The following is a 24,950-nucleotide window of genomic DNA, read 5'->3' as shown; positions in this document are numbered from 1 at the left end:
ATGGTGTGTCCAAACCAAGATCAAGAACAGTTATATTACCTAAGATGTCAATAGTCACAAACATGCTTCTAAACATGATTACTCTCATCTTAAAGGGATTGTACAGATTTCTAAAAAATTTTGGTGAGATAATGAAAAACCTCTTATGAAATATGAAAGAGCATGTAATTTTATGAGGAATTCAACGTTTATTTGATGAAAATTGGTTTTGAAATGGCTGAGATATCCAAAAAGAGCGATTCTAATAAAGTGTGGGACCCACACTTTCACACGATCGCTTTGTTTTACTTTGTTTTTGGAATGTTTCAGTCATTCCAAACCCGATTTCCATCAAGTAAACTTTGAATTCCTCTTAAAATGGTATGCTCTGTACTGTTTCATAAGTGTTTTCTTGGTATCTCGCAAAAAGTTAAAAGCCCAATTCTCACCTCCACCAACACTGTACTATCCCTTTAAACTGATTTCTACAGAATATATCGAAGCCATAAGCAGGTCATTTGGTATTACAGACAGATGGTTTCTGGTCTTGCACCTGTGAAAGGATCAATTCACACATTTTATTTAAACTGGGGTGTCATTAGCTTCATTGGTTGTCAATGCAAAAGTGCTGTTTTAAGAGGAGTTTGCAATCATTGTTGCATTAATTGCACTTATTATTGCAGCACTGTGAATTGTAACTGCAATAGTTGTACCGTGTAAAACATGCATAGCTCTCTATGAAAACAGGTCCAGGGAATAATGAATATAAAATGTCTACACAGTGACAGTCTGCTTAATAACCTAAAAAAGGGGGGAAACTCCTATACAAGCAACAAAGCATGTTACTTTCCCATAGAAATAAGGCTGATATATAATTCATTTTGATAATCAACTTGGATAGAAAATACATTGTAGACATTCGAAATATAACAATAAATGAAAGGAAACTATAAGCAGTCATAACTGAATTTTAGCTCTCCAAAGAAACCATGACATGTGATATAAATTGCTATTACAATACTGTATATGCCATATATCATTAAGCGAGTCTAATTTTCAGGACTTTGAGACAATTTTGTGAGTGTTTAAATTCATGCTCATAGCATCAGTATTATCACACACTTTGTTCTTGTACAGTGCATAGCCTACCAGTACATGTATGTGTGCTGGACAAATTCATGTCAGGACCAGAGCTGATACTTTCACATGTTGTTTAATTCACAAACAGCACCCAACTTGCAAAACTAGTGAAAATAGAACCCCATAAAATATATCACATAACAGTAATTGGTGCCAGACTACAATGCAGCTCATGTTAGTTGAAGCTTTGCTGTGTAGTTGGTATAGGATGGCTGATTTCTGAGATTAGCAGTCAGTTGTCATGGCAACTCACCTTCCACTAGTCTCTCCAGTCCAGCAGTCATTGTTAGAATCCTTGGCCATGTTCCCCTGGGAACACATGAGGACAGGAAGGTCCCGGAACACGCTTTTAGAGGTGTCCAGATTCTCCAGAAACTGCAGTAACCGCTCATCCAGAGGGATGGATGGGTTGGGTGCAATGGGGACATCCATGGCAGGGTTGTTGATGGCGAAGTCATTGTACGGTGAGGGTCTTGAGATGGGGGGTGGTCCACATGTCCTCAGAGTCTGAAAAAAAAAGAGGTCCATTCTTTACTTAGTATTTTCCTGTTTACATGAGGCTACCGTGGCTAATATCTCTAGTAGCTTCTCTGAAATAGTTTGTTAATAATGTCTACTAAAAAGAATAAAGAAATTAAAATAATACTATTTATCTATTTTCCTGCACTTGGCATGGTTTTGAAGATTCCTTAACATTTTTTCCTTGTGACGTTATCATAGAGTGGTAATATGTGATGGTTGCTTGGTAGAATATGGGAGCCAAATAATGACTGAATATTTGGTTTTGAAGTTCCTTTACCATCAAAGTAGTACTCCCAACTCATTTTTCTTGATATATCCATGCTAAATTCCAGCAAAAAACAAAACAAAAACAAAAACAAAACAAAACTTTCCTATTCACTTTAACAAGGCAACATGATAAATTGCTTATATCATAGTTTCCATGTCCGTAAATTATACAGTTTCAGCTTAAATATATCTAATTCATACATTTTAAAAAGTAATACCCCTTTCATAAACTCAATTATGCGGATAATATCCACATTTTTTATGCGGATAAAATCTGCATGATTTGGTCATAAAATTGGAGCGGGGCAAGAATTATCCGCTTTTTTTCGATGCTTCTATTATCCGCATAATAGCAGCATCGGGACCAGATTTGGAGTTTGTGAACGCAAATCCAAAGTTATGCGGATAATTGCCGGGGTGCGGTCAAAAGGTCACCTGTCTTTCCCGCAGGAGGGACGTGTGCAGTCACCATGACGATTATCCGCCTTTTTTCAGGACGGGCGCTCGTAAAAAAAAAGTGTGGATAATTTTCAGAGTTTGTGAACACATTTTTTATTGAAATGTCTGCATAATTCTTAGGCGGATAATTGGAGGATGAGTTTATGAAAAGGCTACAAGATGCAAAGTCATTTCAAAAGCTGAATAAGCAATCATAGGCCATGGGGTGAGCTGGTTTTTTCGCTTGTTTCGTTCCGACAACTGCGGCACTAAAATTTCTCCACAGCTACGTGTAAACAAAACACCAAAAAGGCTACAGGAAAAAGTTCGACACAAACCCTCCTGCAGTATTTTGGTAATTTAGGGGGAAACAGTGAACTTTTTTGTCACTGAGGAGCTGAATATGTACACTTTGCCGTGTACGATATTCATTCGCGAACGATCATGTGATGTATGTTATCCAATCCGAATCGAGAATTACTGTTTACGAGTCAAAATGGCCGCCCCCTGTGAGCCTGTCGACGCGTCTACGTCGTCTGCTCAGCCGAAACTTATTATGCGTTATTATGCATATAACATCGACGAAGTTTGAAAATTTCACGGCTATGACAAACCTAAGATAGACGAAACCTATTTTGTGTGCCAAAGAGTGGATCAAATTGAGTGGGGGAGACCGTGAAATCGCAGACCAGAACGAAGTGATTCAGCTGCTCAGGGGGACTGACTGCAACCTACGTAGTAGGATAATTTACAGCCATTATACAGGTTAGTTTACGTGCGTACAGTCGAGTCGTAGCAGTCGACACTGCAGTGCAGTCTCACTCATAATGATGACCATGATGACTACAAGTACAATTGTACAACGTTTAATAGCTATGTTATGAACGTTGCTTGTGTATGTTATCATGGGCGCTAATGCAGTAGCTTAGCCGTTAGCGTGTCTGTTACTTAGATAAATTATCTTGAATTTCACCTTGGCATGGCATAGCGCCGTTCTAATGTCGCCTAACAATGTTAGATGTAATTTTACAATGTTCTATGTACAGCCCAGGTTAGGTTGATGTAGCTGATCGGTGATATTGTTTTGTAAAAGTCTTGACACACAGGACTGGATTGAAAAAGGTCTAAACTGCATGTAAATTTATATTTTCATAATCATGGCCATGGAGTATTAATATTAAAAATCCATCCTGTTTCTCTCACCCCGAAATTGGCGAATCCTCCCTCAAAACACACATTAAGCATCTCATTATATTAACTTATTAATATTTGATATAAATAGATCTAAAAGACCAACAATGACAATAACATAATTGCAACAATTAAACTCCCTAAAACATATGATTACCATTATGTTGTGCCAAACTATAAAGCAGCGGGTGGTGGTGATAGTGAAAGGAAGGATTACTAGTATTAATGATGATAAGGCAGTTGTATTCATAATTATGATAATTTATATTGCATGTGATCAGGTGCTGAAAGCTGTAGATGTAATTTAAAATCAGTAATTGCACTGCAAGTACAAGTTGAAGTAGTTGATGATGACAATGATCATGAGGTGTTAATGATTACCTGACATAGTACTAGGGCCTATTGGTAATTACAAGATTCAAATATTGGCAGTCAATAGTCTACCGTACATTTAATGATATATTGAGTGTAATGTTCAATCCCTCCCTCTAGCGTTTAGCCTTTTTTTCCCCCTAACAAAATCCAACGGCTAATCACTGCTGTTCATTTCTCCATTGTATTAAATAGGATTCCATGAAACGTGCTAGGAAACGAAAGCTGAAGGAGGAGCCTGGTCCGTCAGCAGGAGCATCTGTTTCCTCCCCTAAGACGCTCACATCAAGATCAAGATTTTCTTCTGGAAGCTCTTCAGGTTCTGCTGTGTTGCCTGTGAAATGCATCATTTGCAACAGAGTCAACCTGCTCATTACTTGCCAAGGAAAATAGGTTAATATGATTGATATTGAAGCATGAAAACATTGTCATGTTACTATAAGTTGTCCTTGATAAAATGGAGCAATATATAGGCCTATACACCACTGAAACATTCACACACATACACAAAGAACTTCAGTGCAAAGTTCAGAAACAACAGAATGTACTGTATATGCACCAATGCTTTGGTCAATGTGATTGATATTCAAGAATTGACATCTTACCAAAGTTGTGCATGATAAAATGTCTTTGTAATACAGATTGCTTCCTGTATTTTGAATGCCAATGTTTATGCAACATGTTTTGACTCCTTGCCTCAGTATGTGATTGTTCGCCCTTTAGCAAACATTTCTGCCCACTATTATGATTTGATTAGGGTTGAATTATTCTAAGAACAAAGATGTTTTCCTAAGTGTGTTTTTTTTTCATAAAACTGAATGACTACGATTAAAATTTGTTTCTCCCACTCTGGGGAAAAAAATATGTAACTATTATTAATACTGAAACAGAATGTTCATGTAGAAAGGTCAGTACAATGTAGGTGTGAGTACAAAATCAGTTTGCTAAAATTAATACACACCAGCCAAATGAAAATTGTGCATAAGTTGAGTCAGGTTTGCACAGATCCTCTGATATTGGATGTTAATTGCAATGTTATCATAATTTTTAATGCCAAACCTGTTTTATTCTCTCCAAGATTTTCAGGTACACATTGCCTCCAATGCAGAATCCAACAGTTTTCACTCATGAATGGGTAAACTATAATTTTGCCTTTATTTTATATATTGACATTTTTCAAAACTTTGACACCCTTTCAAGGATATTTGGACCATGGAATGTTCCAGGAAATTTATTAAAACTAGAAAATTTGACTGATTTTCATTTTGAGCTATCTTACATGAAAGGAGGTAGTGTCCCACCATGTTGTAACCTAATGATAGCAATGAAAACTTCAGGAAATTTTATGAAGATTAAATTTTCTAGTGCTAAAGTAATGTATAATATTTCATGAACAACGTGATTGCTATGTGATCTAAGTATATTAAAGCTTCTTAAGAAGAAGAAGAAGAAGAAGAAAAGAAAAACATGTTTACTGATAAACAATATGATCTGTTTAATAGTAATGTCTCATGTGTGTAAATGAGTTTGTATGTGTGCGTGTGAGTGTATATAATATGTCAGCGTTTTTATGCACCTGTGTATGTGTAATGCACTGATCAGTACATGTATTATATCATTGTGTGTGTTCATGTTTATGATAATCTTTTTTATGATGCTGATGTGATAAATGGCCAAGGCATGTAGAATAATATTTTAATACACTTGGGTATATTGAATCTTCATAACTATGTGTGTGCGTATGTGTGTGTGCATGTGAGGGTGTGTGTGTGTGTGTGTGTGTGTACAATAAGATTCTCCCACATGCACGCGGACACACACACAAACAAACACACTGATTTTTTTTTCTTTTTTTTGCCTTGAATGATTAGTCATTTGATTAATAACATGTCTTTGAACAGAATATAAGGCATTTGCCTTGACCTCTGACGGTCAGTCAGTGCTCTCTCTCATATGGTCTTGAACCACTTTGCTCTTGTCCTCCTTTGCATAGCCAGCATCAGGAAAAGCTGAAACATGAGATATAATGCAACTATTAAACCAAAACTTCACTTTTTTTCTGGGTATATGGCTAAAAGCAGTGCTTTACAAATGTGTATATGCATTTCAGCTTAGAAACACTATGGGAACTATACTGCGGCTAGCAGCCCCATACGCGTAACTGCGGCTAGCAGCCCCATACGCATACTAAGTAACTGCGGCCAGCAGCCCCATACGCATAGCGTCATGGGGCTGTGAACTGTAGCATACAGGATCATGACGGATATTTTATCGCGGACAAATATCAACTTAAAATCGGGAAAAAATCTTCAATTTGAAGACTTATTAATAAATTTGAAGTATTGATAACAGAGTTCGTGCAAGGTTTGCTTCTGCAAATAGTTCCTTTCTGTTCAAATTGATGACTAAATGTGACTCGGTCGAGAGGAAACTGGGAGAGCTACACTGAATTGACGGCCAGCGCATGCACACACAGACAGCTAATATCCAGTCAATGGATACGAAATTTGTGCGCAGTGATGTGTGCGCCTGCGCTGACCGTCAATTCAGCGTAGCTCTCCCAGATTCCTCTCGACCTAGTCATATTAAGTCATCAAATCGAACAGAAAATGACTATATGTAGAACCAAACCTTGCACGAACCCTGTTGTCAATACTTCAACCTTACTTGTAAGTCTTCAAATTGAAGAATTTTTGTTCGATTTAAGGTTGACATTTGTCCGCGATAATTCCCTGTCATGATCCTAAATGCTACAATCCGCAGCCCCATTACGATATGTGTATTGGGCTGCTGGTCGCAGTTTATAAAATATGGATTTTCGCAAAAACTGCAGGATATTTCGAGGAGAACTTTTTACAGTATATTTAGGATGTACAAAACATCACATTTCCGCATTCAGAAAGTAGTGCCAGTGTTGCTGGAACGAAACCCATTTTCTAAGCCTCTTTTTCAGCTTCACCCCATGGCCTATCATATGCGTGAAATGCCCACTTTTTTTGTTTTTCACTGATCTCTGAGCTGACTTTTTAAAATAAATTTCATGGTTTGATTTTATTATGTCAGCTTCATTGGTGGAAAGAAAACAATAGCTGGAATGAGATTAATTTCATATGTAGCTTACTGCTTGAATGATGTAATCTTTGTCCTCAACAGCACGGTCAATAGCTGCCTTTACTCTCTCATTGAGAGAGAACATGGTTTGCTGCAGGTCATACTCAGCTGTCATACCAACACGGACCAGGTCTACTACCCTGGCTACATACTCCCTCCAGTAGAGGTCCAAGTCCATAAAGTTGGCCAGGCAGCCCTTGATGACATTGAAGCAGTAGCCCTGGCAAGCTGGCACCCCAACCAGGCTCTGGCACTGACCACAGTAGCGCATCTTCATCAGGGCCCGCTCACACTTGCCCGTTACTGCCATGTTTACAGTGGAGTTCATGACCTCCAGGCCCAAATTGACTGCACTTAGAAACATGCGGGCCACTGTCAGTGACTTTTCAAGAACCTGAGACAGCTCGCGATGTGCATAGCCAAACGGCATGATGACAGATGCTCGGTTGGACAGACAGTCACGATAGGCAGGGTTGAGCCGTGTCACTGTTGGATTGATGTGGCTGGTGTAGATGTGGGGAAAGAGTGTGTTGAAGAAGCGTGCGACCGTGGCCTCAATGTCCACTTCCATCCCATGCAGGTAATCCAACACAGTGCCAAAAAGATCCTCAATTGGACTGTTCATCTGGACTGCAATTCTTGTGTATGACTGCCTGAAGTGTTGCTGTATCCTCTCTTTGCCATACTGCAAAAGCTCTTCAAATTCAGCTGAAATGGAACAGAGAACAAAAACTTCTAATTGCTAGACATTCTCAAGACATTGATGTGAGATCAATATTTATGTTTTACGTATTTTATATATAAAATATACACACATACACACATATATATATATATATATATATATGGGCATTTCCACGGTAACTCACGTTACATTTTGAACTCAAAATTAGGTCGTTGAGATCAATATCCTTAAAACCTAATTAGTGATATGAGTTACTATATGTGAATGAGTATCATGCACCTCCATCCTACCTCACAGCAACATTACATCCACAGACTCTTATGAGAACTATGAGATAAAACACTACAAATGTCGGTAACTCACGTTACATAATTTGGACATGCAAAAATTTGGCATGTCTTATATTCAAAAGTTTCCTCAAACAAGAAACAGAGAGACTTTAAAGTCTATTGTGTCAAAGTCATGGACTAACAACATACATCACCGAGTATGGTAAAATTTCCAATTGTCTTACATTCTCCAGGTATCGTCATGTGAAGCGGTAACTCATGTTACGGTAACTCACGTTACAGTTTGTCCACATGATCACAAGACGATTTTTTGTCTTAATAATCCAAAGAAAACTTACCAAGACAACTTTTTTTCACAAACAAACTCCATGAATAAAGAATCTAAATTGATTTGAACATTGATCTGACAGTAATTAATCCCATTTTATCCATGAGCTTACCAAAAGGCAGGAAACTTTACATTTAGAATACCAACTTGAAGATAAATTTCATTTTTAATTGAGTCATTTTCCAAGCTTTCATTTGTACTGAGACAAAAATAGTATTCAACAAAATGATATGAAACAGAGACTATTTCATTAAATTACACTCTTTTCTAGTTAACAAATGCATTAAAATTGAGGATTTAATTGAGAATTTGATTTGATTGTTTTTTTTTATTTTACTAGATTTAAATGGATTTCAGGCTATCTAGATAAAACAAGTCATCCATAAACTATTCCAATATAATACACTGAGTCACGAGACTAGAGACCTGTACATGTAGTCTGTGGAGAGTTTAAGGGTTCAGAAATGAATATATTCAATAAATCTTTTAACTTTTAAACAATGCAATTTGTATTCTAATTATTTGATAATTGTTTGAATTACTCAATAATCAACTGTTTGTATGTTTGATTTGTTTACAAATTCTTATACTAACTGGTACAGAAATTAGACTTGAATTACAGAAACTGCAGATAGATTTTAGTTATCTGCTACCAGTATTGATCAGTTTAATGAAACATGTTCATAAATGTTTAAGCCTTAAAAAACAATGGCTTTGGTCTATGAAATGTCAAGTAGCCATTATTTAAATTGTACATACATGTAAAAAGTATACCAGTATTTTCTAGAGGACTCAAGCAGACTGAAGCAGTAAATCCCAATGAAAAACATGAATAGTAAATATTTTGTGATCAGGAGGCTAACTATTAATATCACAAAATGTTGATAGTTTGCTTTAAGGTACATGACTGTCCAGCTCTTAAAGAAAATGTCTGATAATGAGGTTCACATTCAACAAATTTTTGGTAATAGATCAGAATGTAAAGTAAATTATAGTAAACATGGAAAAGTTTCATTGTAGGATTTTGCAACAATATAGCTAAAACCTGAGAGTAGAATACTTAACACATTTATAAGCGTGTCCAATTCACAATGTTCAGTTCTCAAAAATCTCAGAAAAAACAGCAGGAAGCGAGCTCCAATCTTAAAATTTTGTTCATACATGTTAATGTTTCAGCCTCATAAACAATGGCTTTGGTCTATACAGGTACAAGTTGTAGGTATACATGTAAACTATGAAATGTCAAATAGTAATCACTTGAATGACAAAAACAAGAACTTTTCAAGAGTAATCATGCAGTGATTATCCCAATCAGGAGGCTATTAATAGTTATCACAAAATTTTGATAATTTGCTGGAACAAGGTCCATGCAGCTTTAGAAGAAATGTCTTTTAATAACTTTCGTAACAGATCAGTATACATGCACTGAACAGTTTCTTTCAGAAGTTAACATGTGATGAACATGTGTAATTAATACATTGTACATGTAGACCAGTTGGTTTGGTGATAGAGAGAGACCAAGAGAATAACAATCTACTGGAAATAGAAAGAGTTCAGTAATCATGTACTCATTGGTTACTTACAATCACAAACTTCATATCATTTCTTGGTATTAAAGAAAAAAACATGTCGGTAACTCACGTTACATTGTGGTAACTCACGTTACATGGTAACTCACGTTACAATTTTAAGACCTCTGTTATGAGAATTTAAAGCAAAGACTATAAGTCCCATTATATTTCTTGGATGTGTGCTGCATAGTTATTTGATAATCCAAAATACCATGTCTCAGTTGGGCATAGTAAAATTGCTAGGTTAAAAAGTTCATATTTCGGTAACTCACGTTACAGCAGCTTCTCGAGCTATGTAAGAGCACGCTGGTGTCCGAAGTACATATCTTATATCGAGGTCTCCACTTTATTTACTGCTAGATTAATATATTTTTGATTTGTAAAACCAAACAAAGTTTGATTTGAGCCTCAAATATAAAAATAATCACAGAGAGCAACAAAAATGCATTTTTAGGGATTTTTAGGTCGAAAAATGCTTTCTGGTTTCAAAAGGTATAATAATGCACAAAAGGGAACTTTTCTTAAAGGTAAAGTTGGTTTCACACACTTCAAACTATGGCGAACAAAGTAAGATTATCAGTTGTCCTGAAATATGCGGGTAAAATTTTGGTGGTCATGTCGCACAACTCACGGAAATGCCCATATATATATATATATATATATTTATATTTATATTTATATTCATATATTATTGTAAATATAAAGAAACATAATCATACACTTGTGTTCAGACTACACAGTCAGCCATCAGTCAGTTATCTTTTTGCTCTTCCCGTTATTTTTCAAGATGAGGAGTAATACTGGATACCATTCCTAGTTTCCTCCTGGTAAGGTGTCCATGAAAACCCCCAGAGAGTGATGCCAGTGCCATGGTAACTGAGCAGTAATAAACCATGAACCCTGCGGATGTATATTTCCATCAGCTCATCGTAAATCTTTCAAGCTGTAATCACCAAGGCCATAAAAGCTTTCTTCTCTCTACAAACAGGTCGTGTATAAAAAGTGCCCCAAAAAGTACAGAATATTTTATCAAATTCTTGCACAGCAAGATCTTTTCTTACCAGGAACCTGAGAACGATCCTATAAACATGTAGGACTTTTTTTTTTTCTGGTAAGAGATGGCAGTATGTCTGAACAAGCATAACAGAAGTCAAACTCAAATCCCTGCTTTAAGAAAGCAATGTTTTTGATCAAAGTGTCTTACTCTTGCAAAAAAAAAAAAAAAGTTTAATACAATGTTAGTACCAATCCCACCTGCACAAAACCTGCATATTAAGACATTTTCTTCATGACAATGTTGACATGAAATAATACTGACATGGAATAAAATCAAATTTGTGTTGTTTCATATCCTTGGTGCTGAATTATCACTGAAAAAAAAAGCTTTGAAGGTAAATGAGTAGCGGTATGATACATTGAGTTAAATCTTGCCATGAGAATGTATCATATAAATATGTCTGCATGAGACTAAGGAATGCAATAGCAACATGAAACAAGGAATGCTACAACCTGAAAGACAAGAAAAAGTGGAACAACAAAAAAGGACTGAATACAAAAGGAGAAGAGATGGTGATGAAGAATAAAAGTATGACGAAGAAAAAAGTTTGAAGTCAGAGAAAGAGGAAAAAAGGACCAGAGAGTCAAGTTATCATCAACAGAACAATTAAAATAAGTGACAGTTTATATACAGAGATGACAGCAAAGGCTTCAGCAAAAGAAGATGAGACAAGGAGCCAAGGGTAATGACTACAATGAAGAGTAAGGATTGTACAACCTTGAGTGAAAAAAAACATGTCACTTATACTTAGTCACAGCATTCCTTCAGCATGTTTTGACTAATGTTACAATGTTTGTATGACATTCCGAAGCAGATGCTTCTAGACAGTGTTAACCTCATTAAGACACAGGGTCAAATCACATGGACAGTGTTGATGTCATCCATGCACACTCAGCTAGGTGCCCAGAGAAAAATGTTCTTTCCATCATTATCACTTTGCTTTAAAGGCCCACAGAGTGTGGCTACATGGATGGCTCAATTCATTTGCTGCCTAACAGGAAATATTAAAAAACCATGAACAGCACCAGTCTGCATATATTTGCATTGAAGCACACACTCATAAGTAATGGTAGACTCCAGTCCTGATTCTTCTGCCGAGTCTATACTCCACAGAGATCAGCAGTGATAAAACTATAGGGCCTACACAATCACAAGGGATTCTTGAATATAACTGAGCCAGGCCAGCTTCCCACTCCATGATGTGTTGTCATACAATAGCAGTCATATTATGTGTGTTATATGCACATCCACCAACCTACCAGACCATCTTGCTTACTCTGCCATACATTCCATCGTAAATTATACAAATCAGAAATGTCATGTTAAAAGTCTGTATCAAGCCTGTACTGTATGGTGAGGAGAGATACATACTCACAAGAGGCGAGTGAAATCATTCATGTTAAATCATTTTAAGATGTGTTACGCCAGGATGCCAGAACTGAAGTATAGGGTTTGATTAGCAGGGTTTTTAAATAAGAGAGAAATATGCTCACACTAGAAGTTATCTATTAGTATTTTCTTAACAAAAGTCCTGCAAAAACTAAATCATAATCAGATTCAGCATGATGGAATATATCTAAACAAAAACAGTGATTTATGAAAATGGCAGACAGAGTGTCTGTAATTCTTGGAGCCTACTGAAAGTAAATGCAATGTTTATGACCAAACTGGTGCGACACATGAAAAATAACAGAAGCATCCCGTGTGTAAGGATACTTTCTACTCATTACCACAAACTAAAGAATGGCTAGCGCATGTGTATATTATAGACATGCCTTGCCTGTAAACATCTTGAAGTCCATGTAAACACCCTACATACATTTTACATGGTCTTTTGACTCCTTAAAACCACATCAACACATGCAACACAATTTTCACTGAAATATTGAGACAGAAATTGTAATTACAATGAGAATTTTGAGAACAGAAAGCAATTTATGTTTGCACTTAGAGTATGAAAGTTCTGAGGACCACTATATTCAAATATCACCAACACACTGCCTAGTACAGTGTGCAATATAGTAATGAAAGAGATTATCCTTCCAGAGTGATATATGATAATGGTTTGACATGAAAGAACTTGATGGAACAGATTGCTTTGATATCAATGCAAACCTAAACTGACTACAGCTCTAAACTGCTGAGAAGCACTGGAGAAGAAGTGCCATTCACATCCCAGCTAGCCAGGCAGAGATCTGAGGCAGCCAGAAGGCAATCAGAGGTCTCAGGCAGCCAGAGGTCTCAGGCAGCCAGCACAGCAGGGTGCAAGGCAGGGGTGCAGTGCAGGGAGTAAACGACACCAAAATGTCTCTGAAATCTGAATCACGACTGAAGTATGTCGTCTAGGGGCTGTGGGATGGGATGCATGCACACTCCTCCTCAGCAGTATGGTGTGCCTGCTTGTACTCTGATCATACTTATTGGATCATCTATTTATTTCACTTCAGTTTTACTTGAGATATATTTTGTTTTTGTCTTTGTTGTTGTTTTTCAGGCTTACTAAAGAAATACAAATTAAATCTCCATGGTGCCCTTCATATGTTCATCAATTGTTTTGACTACAGTAACAGACTGAGTAAAATATATTCTGACTGAAAATGATGCTTGAGTCTGATCCTGGCCATATTTTTGTTGTTTGTTTGTTTGTTTGTTTTTTGTCATAATTTGAATCAGGTATATCAACAAAAATATATCTTTCTGCAATTTAGGCCTACAATTTTCTTTCAAAAAAAAAAAGAGAGTAAAAGTTAAAATGTACAACCACAACAGTCAAAGTAGATTGTTGCATGTGCCCTAATCCTACTTTGGGCAACCTCATTCATTCACAAAATATCAAAGACCTGTGGTGAGGGTATAGGACACCAATATACCCTTTAATACTCCAAAACTAATTCACAATTTTTGGGCAGACATGATTGAGGTGGAAAGTATGAACAGCCGTGGTTTGCTAGAGTCACAGGGCTGTGCGTCGGCTCAGCCCTAAGGCTATCCATGCTAAAAACAATCAACTAGCGCCTAGAGGTCATGACCTCTTCGGGATTGTCGGTTAAGAAATATCTTAACCATTGAGTCACTGGGGCGGGAGCACACTCATTTGTCTTTCTTTAGATGGAATTTAAATTGATTCCAGTGTTTTACCCCTGCATTTCTGATACATTCAAGGCTGGGCTTATGCCTTTCTTCAAATAAAATGTACTGACAAAAAGAGAATGAGGGCAGAGTAAGGATTGACTGTGGTTTTTGTAATTGGTTGTTGTACTCAAATATTTTTCAGCAGTTTATCCCCAGATCAATCTCATCCAAGTCCAGGTGCAAAGTTGCCAAGCAAAACATACAAAAGGGATGCAGATCTCTGTCGCTTTTCTGGAACCCACCTCATAACTCATGCCTTCTTTTGAAGCCAGCGAACATGACATTTCAATAATTTCTGTATTACCAAGCCATGGAGGTGGGAAAAACCACTGAAAAAGGAGATCAATTCTTCCCAGAATGATTATCATACATATGCTCCAGAGATGAACTCTACAAAGCAAGAGCATGGGAGCTGAAGCTTGAAGGGAATTGAAACGGAACTGCTCACAAACAAAGCATCAAATCAAGTGATCACACACATACAATCAACCATGAAAACCACACACTGTTCATTGACACAGCTCATTACACAAGTCTGGTCAATGTGGAGGGAGCATTTGCAATGTCAAACAGAGGATAGACAACTCCTAACAACTCCAGTGTAGTGACCTGAAATGGTGTCAATTATAATCACCTCAAGGCCTTTTTTTGTAATTGGGAAGTTTCCCCTAATTCCATGCATGCATTTATCAAATACATAAAGACTATTGAATAACTCAGTGAAAATTAGAGGTAAATGACAATAGTAATTTCACAAATCTTCATTAAAAAAAGAAAAATACCTCCTTTATATAGTTCACCTATTATGACATCACAGATTGTACAGCTCCAATCTAGAGATGGCTGGATTCATAAAAATTTCACACATTTATTACTGATTGTCTGATTTTCTTCAAACTTTCAAAGAGTGTCAAACTAATCTGGCTGTACTTGTGTTGAATCCACATATAGGTCTATGTGTTTGGGACTTGTCCCCTTTAAACTCAGACACATGGATATGTCCTGAGTGACATACTAGAATGTCAGGATCCATTATCAACAACACAGAAGACATCACGCAGCAGGTTGAGACAAAGAGCATTGAGACATGATCTTCATTTTAGCCAACCATATCCATGTCTCAGTAGAGGATTAGACATGAAGACAGGGTCATTATATTCCTCCCAGAGATTGACAGTCACACAGGGTCTTTCATACTTGTAAAGAAATAATCTCATAACAATATTTCTCAATGTAGGCCCTACAATGTTTCATGTTAATGTTAAATTTATTTACAAGTCCAATAGAAAACTGGAAACATGTCTCTGCCAACCACATTTGTACAATCATGTTTCTCAAGTCATGTTTGGCCAGGTGTCTTCCAGAGGTTTTCTACAATCAAATTTGGTTCAATTCTGGGTTAGCTGACTAAATGATTTGACTTCTTAATATTTGATTCAGGAAGAGACTTCAACCCTGTTATGTATATGTGTTTGTTGTGGCATGTGCAGCATTAGACAGCATACTCTGGACTGTGGTAGATAAGCATGCCAAGAATTGCATGTTTATTTGACATTTATTCACATGTATCAGTTACTTTAAAGATTCATATCAGAATACTGTGAAACCAGAATTTTTTTTTAACAATTTACAGCAGTAAAATACAAATAAAGGTTTTCCCTACACAATCAGCATTAGGCCTAAATGCCATTGGCAATTCAAAAAAAAAAAAAATCATGAAGTGAAAAAAGCTAATGGCTCCAGTTCGCAAACTTTCTGGTTTTAGAGTATTACAACGAACGAAATTTAAAAGCAATTAGAAATGTGCTCCCAGAAATGTGATGACAAGCCAATTTCATGTAAGTGTGAAACATCTCCTGGATCCTGGAGTGAGGTGAAGACTTCCATGGATGTTGAGTAGGTGATGAGTGAGATACTTGTTACTACCTGTCATAATGTGACCTGCAAACATCATAAAATAGATAATCACAGCAGACACACACACACACACACACACACAACAACAAAAACACGTATGCACAACAAAGGTATTCAGAGTCAAAGACTGAAAAATGGCCAGTGTCAAAGGTAAAGCTGTCCCACTGAGACATAACTATCTCCTTTATACCTCTCTTACATAAGAAGAGTAGATAACAAACAGGACATTTGTTGAAAACAGCTTTGTGTGATGGAATGTAATATCATGACATGATAACCTTACAGAGTTATTGGTGCAGTTGTAATGCAGTTCTTCTGGGTTTTTTTCACTTGCTACAGATCGTAACTGATCACACATCAGCCATGTGACACAGTCAGACTTCAGAATATTGATACAATAGGGAGGACATTTTCTTAAGATGACCCAGAATCCTGGTTGACAAACTGGCCATAAATGACTCATCACCCACCAATGACCCACCACAACATCAAAATCCATTTACTGGGCCATAAAACGACCAACAGCAAAGCCAATGAAATGGGTGTTCACACTGGTAATGTGCTAAATTTTCAGTGTAGGCCTACTCCTCAACCAGGAGACTAACTGTAAGGTGTGATTCAAGGGGAAAGGAGGGAACACAGAAGAAGAGACACACTAAATGTGATGGCTCTCTTTTGCCTAGATGAGAAATAATGCCAGCCAACTAGCCATCTATTTACTTTAATAAACTTAAAGTGTTATATCCCCGTAACCATAAGTAATAACTCAGCTTGTAAAGGTTTGGGAATCACATTAGTATGAGCAACCAAACAATGAATTTTAGCTCCTTAGCTAGGTATTAGGTCCTACATCTGTAAAAGGTACGTTGTTTATGCCAGCATTCTCCTCGATAATTGTACTTTACTTCAAACCAAGAAGTCTAGGACTTTACGAAATGAATCATGCTGCTGTTATATACAAAGTTCTTTAAAGAATTCTAATGTAAATCATTGCAAAGCATTACTGTTTGCACTCTCCGATGTTGTCACGGATCAATGACCAGGCAATTCATTTTTACTCTTGAGCTACACAAACTTTTGAAAGTTACATCTATTACCCAGATTTCTTCCTCAGAAAAGTAGGATGAAAAAAAAAAACATTTCAAAAGACATATCTGCCTACTTCTTAATAAAAAATAAACTTTTTAGATTGCAACATTTGGATCCACCAGACAAGCCTACTGAGATCAACCTGACACGTTACCCAGACACTTAGGTATGTGCTACAAAGAAAAACCCATCACACATTGGTCGACCTACCACACTGATCACATTCTCATTGCAATCAATATTGCAATATTTCAGCACCCAAGGTAATGTTGACAATCACTGATGCTAATGAGATGGTCAGGAGCCCACATATTGTAAGGTAAATGGCAAAAGATAGATTACTGCAGGGAGGTGAAAAAGTTCTCTCTTTCACCTCCCTAAGTGATGTGTGCGATGTGCACACATGGCGAGGTAGCACTTTCTAAAATGATATTGCTTTTTCCAGGCATCACAGTCTACCCGTGGTGAAATGAAGCAACATTGTTCATCTCAATTTTAAGTAGGGCCTATACCAACTTGTCTGATTCCCCAATAAAATACACACACACACACACACACACACACAAATAAAACAGGTAGCATAAAATCCATTTGAAATAAAATGCTTGAATTCTGATAGTTCTTCTTAAAAATTAGTGAGTTCATTGGAAAAAAGAATACTATGGTGTAAAAGGGTTAGGGATACAGCTTAGGGGCTGCTAATTCTGGTTTGATAGGGCACTTTTTATAACTTTGTTATGCTAGGCTAATAATGAAACTAGAAGGACAAACTTTGAATATGTTTTTACCAATGCACCGTCAGTCTGATTTTCAACTGGGTTATAGTGATCATAACTTTTCTACTAGTAATGGTATGAACATGCTTTCTTGAATATTAAATTTGTCACAGAGCCTATCAGTTACTGTTACAGTGACAAAGAAATGTTGAGCCCCATTCTGTCTGCTGATAGGCCTACATGGTGAAAACTAATAGTTTGCAGCCAGGCAGATCCATGTCTTCTACAGTCAATGGAGGTCAATATGAGATACTAGTTTACTACTGCAACCTTTTTGGGGGCAGCATTCACAAATCAGAACAGAGCAAGCTGTGAGTCACTGACTCACCATAAATAACACTGCATAGACCAGTTCACTCTCCCCCTGTTCAGACGTAAGCCAGTTTATACCAAAACCTGATAAAGAAGTGACGTATAAAGAATCAATGTATAGCCGAAAGATCGTTCAGATGCTAATCTCAACCGTTCTGGAAAACATCGTTTAGATGTGCAGTTTCTCACTGCGCATGCTGCTATGGTCACGAGCGACAGATACAGAGTCACCTTTCATGCGCGATCCCATTAAGCTCCGCCCAGTTATACCATTCTATGGTCGCCATATGTTCAGACGCATAATGGACCTGATGGAATGGTGATTTGTTATCGAGTTCTAGTTCAAAACGATGCTCTGACCATCATTTTGTTTCGCTATGCGCCATTTCGTTATACATGTACGTTGTTTCGTTAGTCAGCATTCAGACTTATAAATTCATCATATAGCTATATCCGTTTTGGCATGCAAGTGTAGCTATACCATCGTAGTATTTTTTTTTTTTTTTTTTGCATCTGAACATCCTGTCTGTATCCAGGGAGGTGGGACCACCTCCCTGCTGTATCATACATCTGCATGTGTTTTGTTCATTCCAGCTATACAAGACAAACAGAGGGTCCATTCACACTCAAACATATCTTCACAAAAACTTAAGTGACAGTACTTTGTAGTAAAAAAAAAAAAAAAAAAAAAGCTCTGCAAAGTGAACATACCCCCGCATATCATTTTGGAGACAAGACATATTCCACTAATATCTCAAATATAAGCATTTACATTCCTTTCCTTTTTAGACTCAGAATGGCATAATCATGTTCTCCTTACCATTCACAGGCAATAGGAAGAGAAAGAAAATGTAGGCCTACATGTATCTATGAACTGAGGAAGAATTCAGAGAAAAGAAGACAATGACATAAAGCTGCCATTGGATATTATCAGGAACTTCAACAAAATGCATAGATCAAGACTTTTCGAAAGCTTTAATGCATTTTGGGCCTACATCTTCTAGATAGTCAATAAAAAAAACTACTCATTATAGCCTATTTCATTAATAAAGAACAAAAGGAAAAAAAAAGATTGTTGTTTGACTACGTTCCATAAATCAAAAGATGAAGTATATGCTGTTTTCACATGGGCTAAGAAACGTAACTGCAATGCTGAATTATCTTCCATACATATGATCAAGGAATGCTTTGTAGATTCTGTGGTTTCACATTTCAAAGCTAAGAGAGGAGATGTGGCTTCTTTCCGGGTACCTATCAATTAATCTTAAGACATACAAGCTGTATTAAATTTGAATTTCTCTTTTTGCTGTTCAGCCAGACTCACTAGTACTAGTAAATAGCAGTATACACGAGTGGACTCTAACTTCACAGACAGTGGTATTTCTTCTGTGTTCATCCCTTCTTTAGTAAAGAGTGGTAGGTAAAAAGATGATTTCACTGCAAAAATTTAAAGTTCATACACATTGTATCAAAATCTGTTGATACCAAAAATCTGGCTTGGCCTTCCGCACTCATAATACAGCACAGCTGCAGTTTTGTATGCAGTATGTGCATTTGAGGTGCCTGTTTTTCCGCAGAATTGGTTGAAAGATCACTGTAAGCTCCACCCAAAAAACATGATTTATTTTTTAGGTCAATCCAAACATGTATGACCATTTCATTCCGTCATTCTCAAGTCTCGTCACTGGAAAACACCTCAGACCATCATTTTGATTGCGCAAGTCAAATTAGCCTCCAAGATTCCAGTTCCCTCACACAGCATAAAAATGTATCATTTGAATGATGATTTCAGTGAGGCATAGAATTATGTTTCAAATGACAAACTCTCAGTACGTGTGAAAACAGCCAATGATCTACATCTGTCCTAGAAAAGACTCTCCACTACCCATCTCGCATTTGTCTAAACCTGCCCTATGTTTTGAGAGGCATCACGTTTCTCTTACAAAGACAGCTCAAGTGTGGGCAACTTTAATGTAGTCCATATAAACAACTGTACTGTCTGACAAACCCCAGGTCAGTGGAACAAGCTTGGTTGCTATGAACAGATTGCAATAACTAGAATAGTGGTGGAGGGAAAAGCAAAACAGCTTTGGAACCTTTCAGGCATGCATATCATATTGCATGTTCTTTACTTTTTCATATGACATATGACTATATCTGTGACATCTAATCTTTTTCTCTTTATCTATTTCTAGGAGAATTTAACAAAATATGCAACTATCATAACTCTATCAGAAAGTGAAATGGAAGCAACAAATTACTAATGATTGTAATTTGAAAAGCATAGTGATCATTTTGTGACATCATAGGAAATGCAGAGAGTTTATAGATGCCCCCAAAATAGCCATTGCTGTCATGTAATCTCCATGTGCTATTAACCTGTTTAGTACATGACATCATGTTTTCTCACAAAAAAAAGAGCATTTCCATCATTATCAAGAAATGTCCCAGACATTACTGTAAAATGAGGAATATTCGCGGGTATTGTAATTTCGTGAATTTCGCGAGCGGCAACATTCGCAAAATAAAATGCGTATGAAAGTTCTTGCCTACACAACATGCATTTTACACCAGTGGCATTTCGGCGAAAATATCATGCCGCGAGTAAGGCCGTCCGGCTCCAATTCGCTAAATTTTCATGCGGCAAATATATCATGTTTTACAGTATTTAATTACATGTCTCCACAGACAGAGGTAAGTGATTCCTTGATAGAAAATCATGGTTTTGGAGTTGATTTTTTTGTTCTTGTTTTGTTTACATGGTTAACTTGTTTAAAGGGCCTGTGGGTGAGAAGGTTGAGTTAGCATTCTGACATGATATTATAACAAGTTATTATTTTTGTGTATAGGGCCTACATATTATACTGGTAGATAGAAATATGAATACATGAAATATATATCACATTTATATTTAACAAATATACCATGCTTAGAGAGCCTCACAATTTGTTGAAATTATTGATTCTTATGACAAGAATATAGCTCTATTTTCTGAGGGGTGCAGCCCTGGAGGAAACAGTGCTTGTTCTGTCACCAAAGTATTCATAGTTTTGCAAGAGGCTTAAAATAAAACATGTAAAAAAAAAATGTTTTCACTTACAATAAATGTTACTCTTGTGTGGTTGTTTGTTACATACATAATGAACATTGCACACAGATGATCAGTCTACTGTATGCAGTAGATGTGATTATACACAATAATATGGTCCATGACATTGATATTGATAGTACTTTACACACATGTCAATGAATATACCACAAATGTGATGTCACAATATTGCACCTTTTTCTCAATTGGCATTTGCCTTCAACATAGCAATGTTATGTCAGAATGACTAGAACTCTTCTTAGTACCAAGTCTCTTATCAAAAAAAAGAAAAGAAAAGAAAAAGCATGTGCTTTACACATCATTCATATGAAAGATGCAATATATTGGGGATTACAATCTCATTTAATTTGGAACAAGGTCTAAATCCGCACTCTACCAGAGATGTTAAGATTCAAAGGATTTGTGGAAGAAATAGTTCTTGCCTGTCATGACATACTTCTGCTACATTTTTGCAATATTTCCTGCTTTTTCAGTCTCCATGGTTCCTCTCAGGGGAGAAACGACTTTTCAAACATATGTCACCATCCATAGTGTAGAACAACAAACAGAGAAGAGAATGTGCAAATATTTCTCCACTAACTCTTTTGAAGCAATCCTCTACTAACCCAGTTGCATACCCTGAGATACTGTCCAACCCTACCAAACTGTCCTATGATCATTATTATCATCATCCAGAAGAAAGCCAGAGCCTACAAGGTTCCCATGCTATGACCCATGCACTTTTCACATTTGTCCTCACCACATTGTTTCCATCAAATGAGATTTGTTTAGTCCCCCCTTTAACTTTCAGCTGACAAAGACTCCATTTGAGGAGCCTCCTCCCTGTCGTCAAAGTATAGCCCAGCACTGAAATCCGTTGCATTCCAGGACAGGGGGCTTAATGTACCTGTCTCTAAACAAATCACATGACACTTTTCCCAATGTGTCCACCACAGAACTGTGTGGAGGTCTGACTAAGATGACTCTGTCATTCATCCAGCCACTCTCAAAGAAACCAAGATGAAATAAAATTGAGTATAACAGAACAAGATTTCATTTACACATCAGGATGAACTTCAAACAAAACACCCTGGATTGTGTATTTATCCATTGTCAATTTGTCATTCAGCCAATCCACTGAACTATCTGTCTTTGCAGCCGGTATATTGCAAACCCAGAAAATTGTGCATGAGACTTTTGCAAATTCCACAAACAGCCAATATTTGCAAAAGTAAAAAGCATTTGAAAGTTCTTGTCTAAAAACAATGCATTGGATGTTAGTACACAATAGTATAGTATTGTCTTATTTTTTTTCATGGCTGGCAGTTCATGAAAGTTTCTTCTGTCTAAAAAAAAGGCACTTGGCTCCACCAATTCACGGAAGTTTCATGTCACAAATGCTTCTAGTTTTACAGTACCACCTAGATGGAGAAAAGAAATGAAAACCCAAACAGGTAGAAAGGGCAAGTAACAGGTAACACTACATAACCCTCATGTTTGAATGCACCCAAGTAGAGTCACATGACCAGAAATCGAAATTCTAATGACTGACAAGTGAAGTTAGTACTTGTATTGGATAACAACATCACCAACAACAACAGAATTTTACAGAATGCGTTTGCAATTACTTTCATAGCAACCTCTGACAAGAGTTTGGAATAAGAGGGAAAAAAAACAACAAACATGCTGCCTATGTACTGTATACGCTATAATTTTTGCGTACATAAATTTTCGCGAATTGCCGCTGTCACACATTTTCGTGAGTGGTTAAATTCGCGATTGAGGGACCAGAGAAAATATGAAGTGGCAAAGAAAGTGTGAATTTTCAACTTACTAACAAATAAGAATGATACTAATTATACACTGCATAAAAAAAAAACTTACCAAACTCTGCTAACTAGCAAGTTAAAATTCAACATTTTTGAAGTGGTTAAGTCCATCGCACTAGATTTCTGATGAGTGGTCCCCTTGCGATAATGGATTGGCTCTCTACAGTATTCGTAAGTAGACGTGGACGTGCTATATGTACGTAAACAAGCTTAGCCAGTACAGTACTAGTATATGGTATGTTTGGTAAGCCATGACATGGTACAGTTTACTACTAGTACTGAAATTTTCGTATCATCAAGGCAAGGGATTCATTTTGGAAGGTAATATTTTCGCGTGTTGTTAAATTCGCGAATAGCTCCCGACTCGCGAAATTCGCAAAAATAAAACCCCCGCGAAATATACAGCGTATACAGTATATCAGCTAAGCACAACTTTGTTTTAGTAATAGGGCACCATTTACCTATGGCGGCTTCACTGCCAAATGTGTGAGTAGCATACCATGTGACAGGCAGAAAGCTGAACAAAACATTGATTTTCTTTGAAACCAATGAGAGCAATCAATTTTAATTTTCACTTTGCTGATTGAAGCCACTAATCATGCTAATGCTGAGGACTTGGTTAATCTTGTTTGTCTCTTGTGATCAGCAATCTACCAATTTGTCATGGTTGGAGTTCAAGTCTAGACATCTGTGGAGGGGGTGGGGGAAGATGGGCCCTTCTCCTCTGGTGATGTCCTCAACAATCTACAAACTACTCTGTCACTCACACAGACACACCGCTGAAAACATTTACTGGGGATTAGTCTTGTTCAAAGGCTTATAGATTGTCCTTTCCATGCCATCCATAGATTGATGCCACCTAAGTTGTGTGGGCATACAATTTTGACAGCACAGGATACATTAATACCTAACCTCTGTTATGCAGCCAGGAATTCTTTCCTTTCTAATTGTTTGCTACTTTGTGAATATTCCAATGTGTTATGAGCTGGCGCTGGTTTTTACTGTTATGGAATAATCGTAGCAAAGATTAAGCCAGGATTTGCAGACTTCTGTTCAAGAGATTTTTTTTTTTTTCACTGAAGAGGAAGGAGAAAAAACTTTGACATGATTAATGACTGCCTTTCTTTCTGTGGCAAGTAAGACAGCTGGTATGGTACAGAATCAAAATTGAATCCATAACAATACTGGTGGCACACCGTGAGTGACAGCATAATACGCATATCTGGGTAATAAAGGTCATGGAAAATGACTTCAAATATGTATGGAGCTACTAGCTCCATGATATCAATCTGCTTGTCCTATGACATTACTCAGTTTCCCATGCTCAGATTATTGGATAGGATAGGATAGGATAGGATTGGATACTGGATATTGTCAGTAATAAAATGAGCTGAGCATCCAACAAGTGAGCATTTTCAGATAATGTAACCCGGCCCAATATCATTCTACCAGTCCACAGCATTTCTAATCAACTCTTGTTTGTTGACAAGCAATAAATGCTTTCAATTGTCAATGTCACGATTTTTCTTCTTTCTCTGTGGTCCCATTCGTGAGCTCTTCTCTGTGACTGACCTCCCACCATGTCATCATGATAAATTCATAGGCAACCAAGCCAGGATAACTGCAGAATAAGCACTTTGATGTTTGCTCAATAACCACAAAAGCTGATATCTGAACTACCTTCTGTGAGAATTTCAAAAGTCTACAGTATTCATTTTTTGAGATTTTGAAAGTCACTCAGATACAGAGCAAAAGTGTTGTTGACGGCCAAGGAGCAGTCAAATATAGGCCTACCCAGGTCACTTGTGAGAGACTGACAGCCAGCTACTGGTATACCTACAGGACACCGCAAGGTG

The 24,950-nt window shown here is 37.1% G+C and overlaps 1 protein-coding gene across 1 annotated transcript in view; it reads right to left on the bottom strand.

The window, feature by feature from the left end:
* The window catches only part of LOC139739059 (glypican-5-like), a gene marked incomplete at its 3' end in the record, with an annotated part of 66,475 nt that overhangs the window by 9,297 nt on the left and 32,228 nt on the right, over positions 1-24,950 (bottom strand). The window contains exons 3-4 of the mRNA XM_071649672.1: positions 7,031-7,728; positions 1,373-1,626 (exon numbers count right to left, since the gene is read on the bottom strand). Coding sequence (XP_071505773.1) covers positions 1,373-1,626; positions 7,031-7,728 — 952 coding nt within the window. The remainder of the gene's footprint in view (positions 1-1,372; positions 1,627-7,030; positions 7,729-24,950) is intronic.

This window comes from Diadema antillarum, unplaced genomic scaffold, assembly GCF_040938485.1.
Source record: "Diadema antillarum isolate AM-2024a unplaced genomic scaffold, OU_Dant_1.0 seq00000781_RagTag, whole genome shotgun sequence".
Classification (NCBI taxonomy): domain Eukaryota; kingdom Metazoa; phylum Echinodermata; class Echinoidea; order Diadematoida; family Diadematidae; genus Diadema; species Diadema antillarum.
The sequence above is the reverse complement of the archived record's forward strand: the minus strand, read 5'-3'. Positions and strand labels throughout refer to the sequence as shown.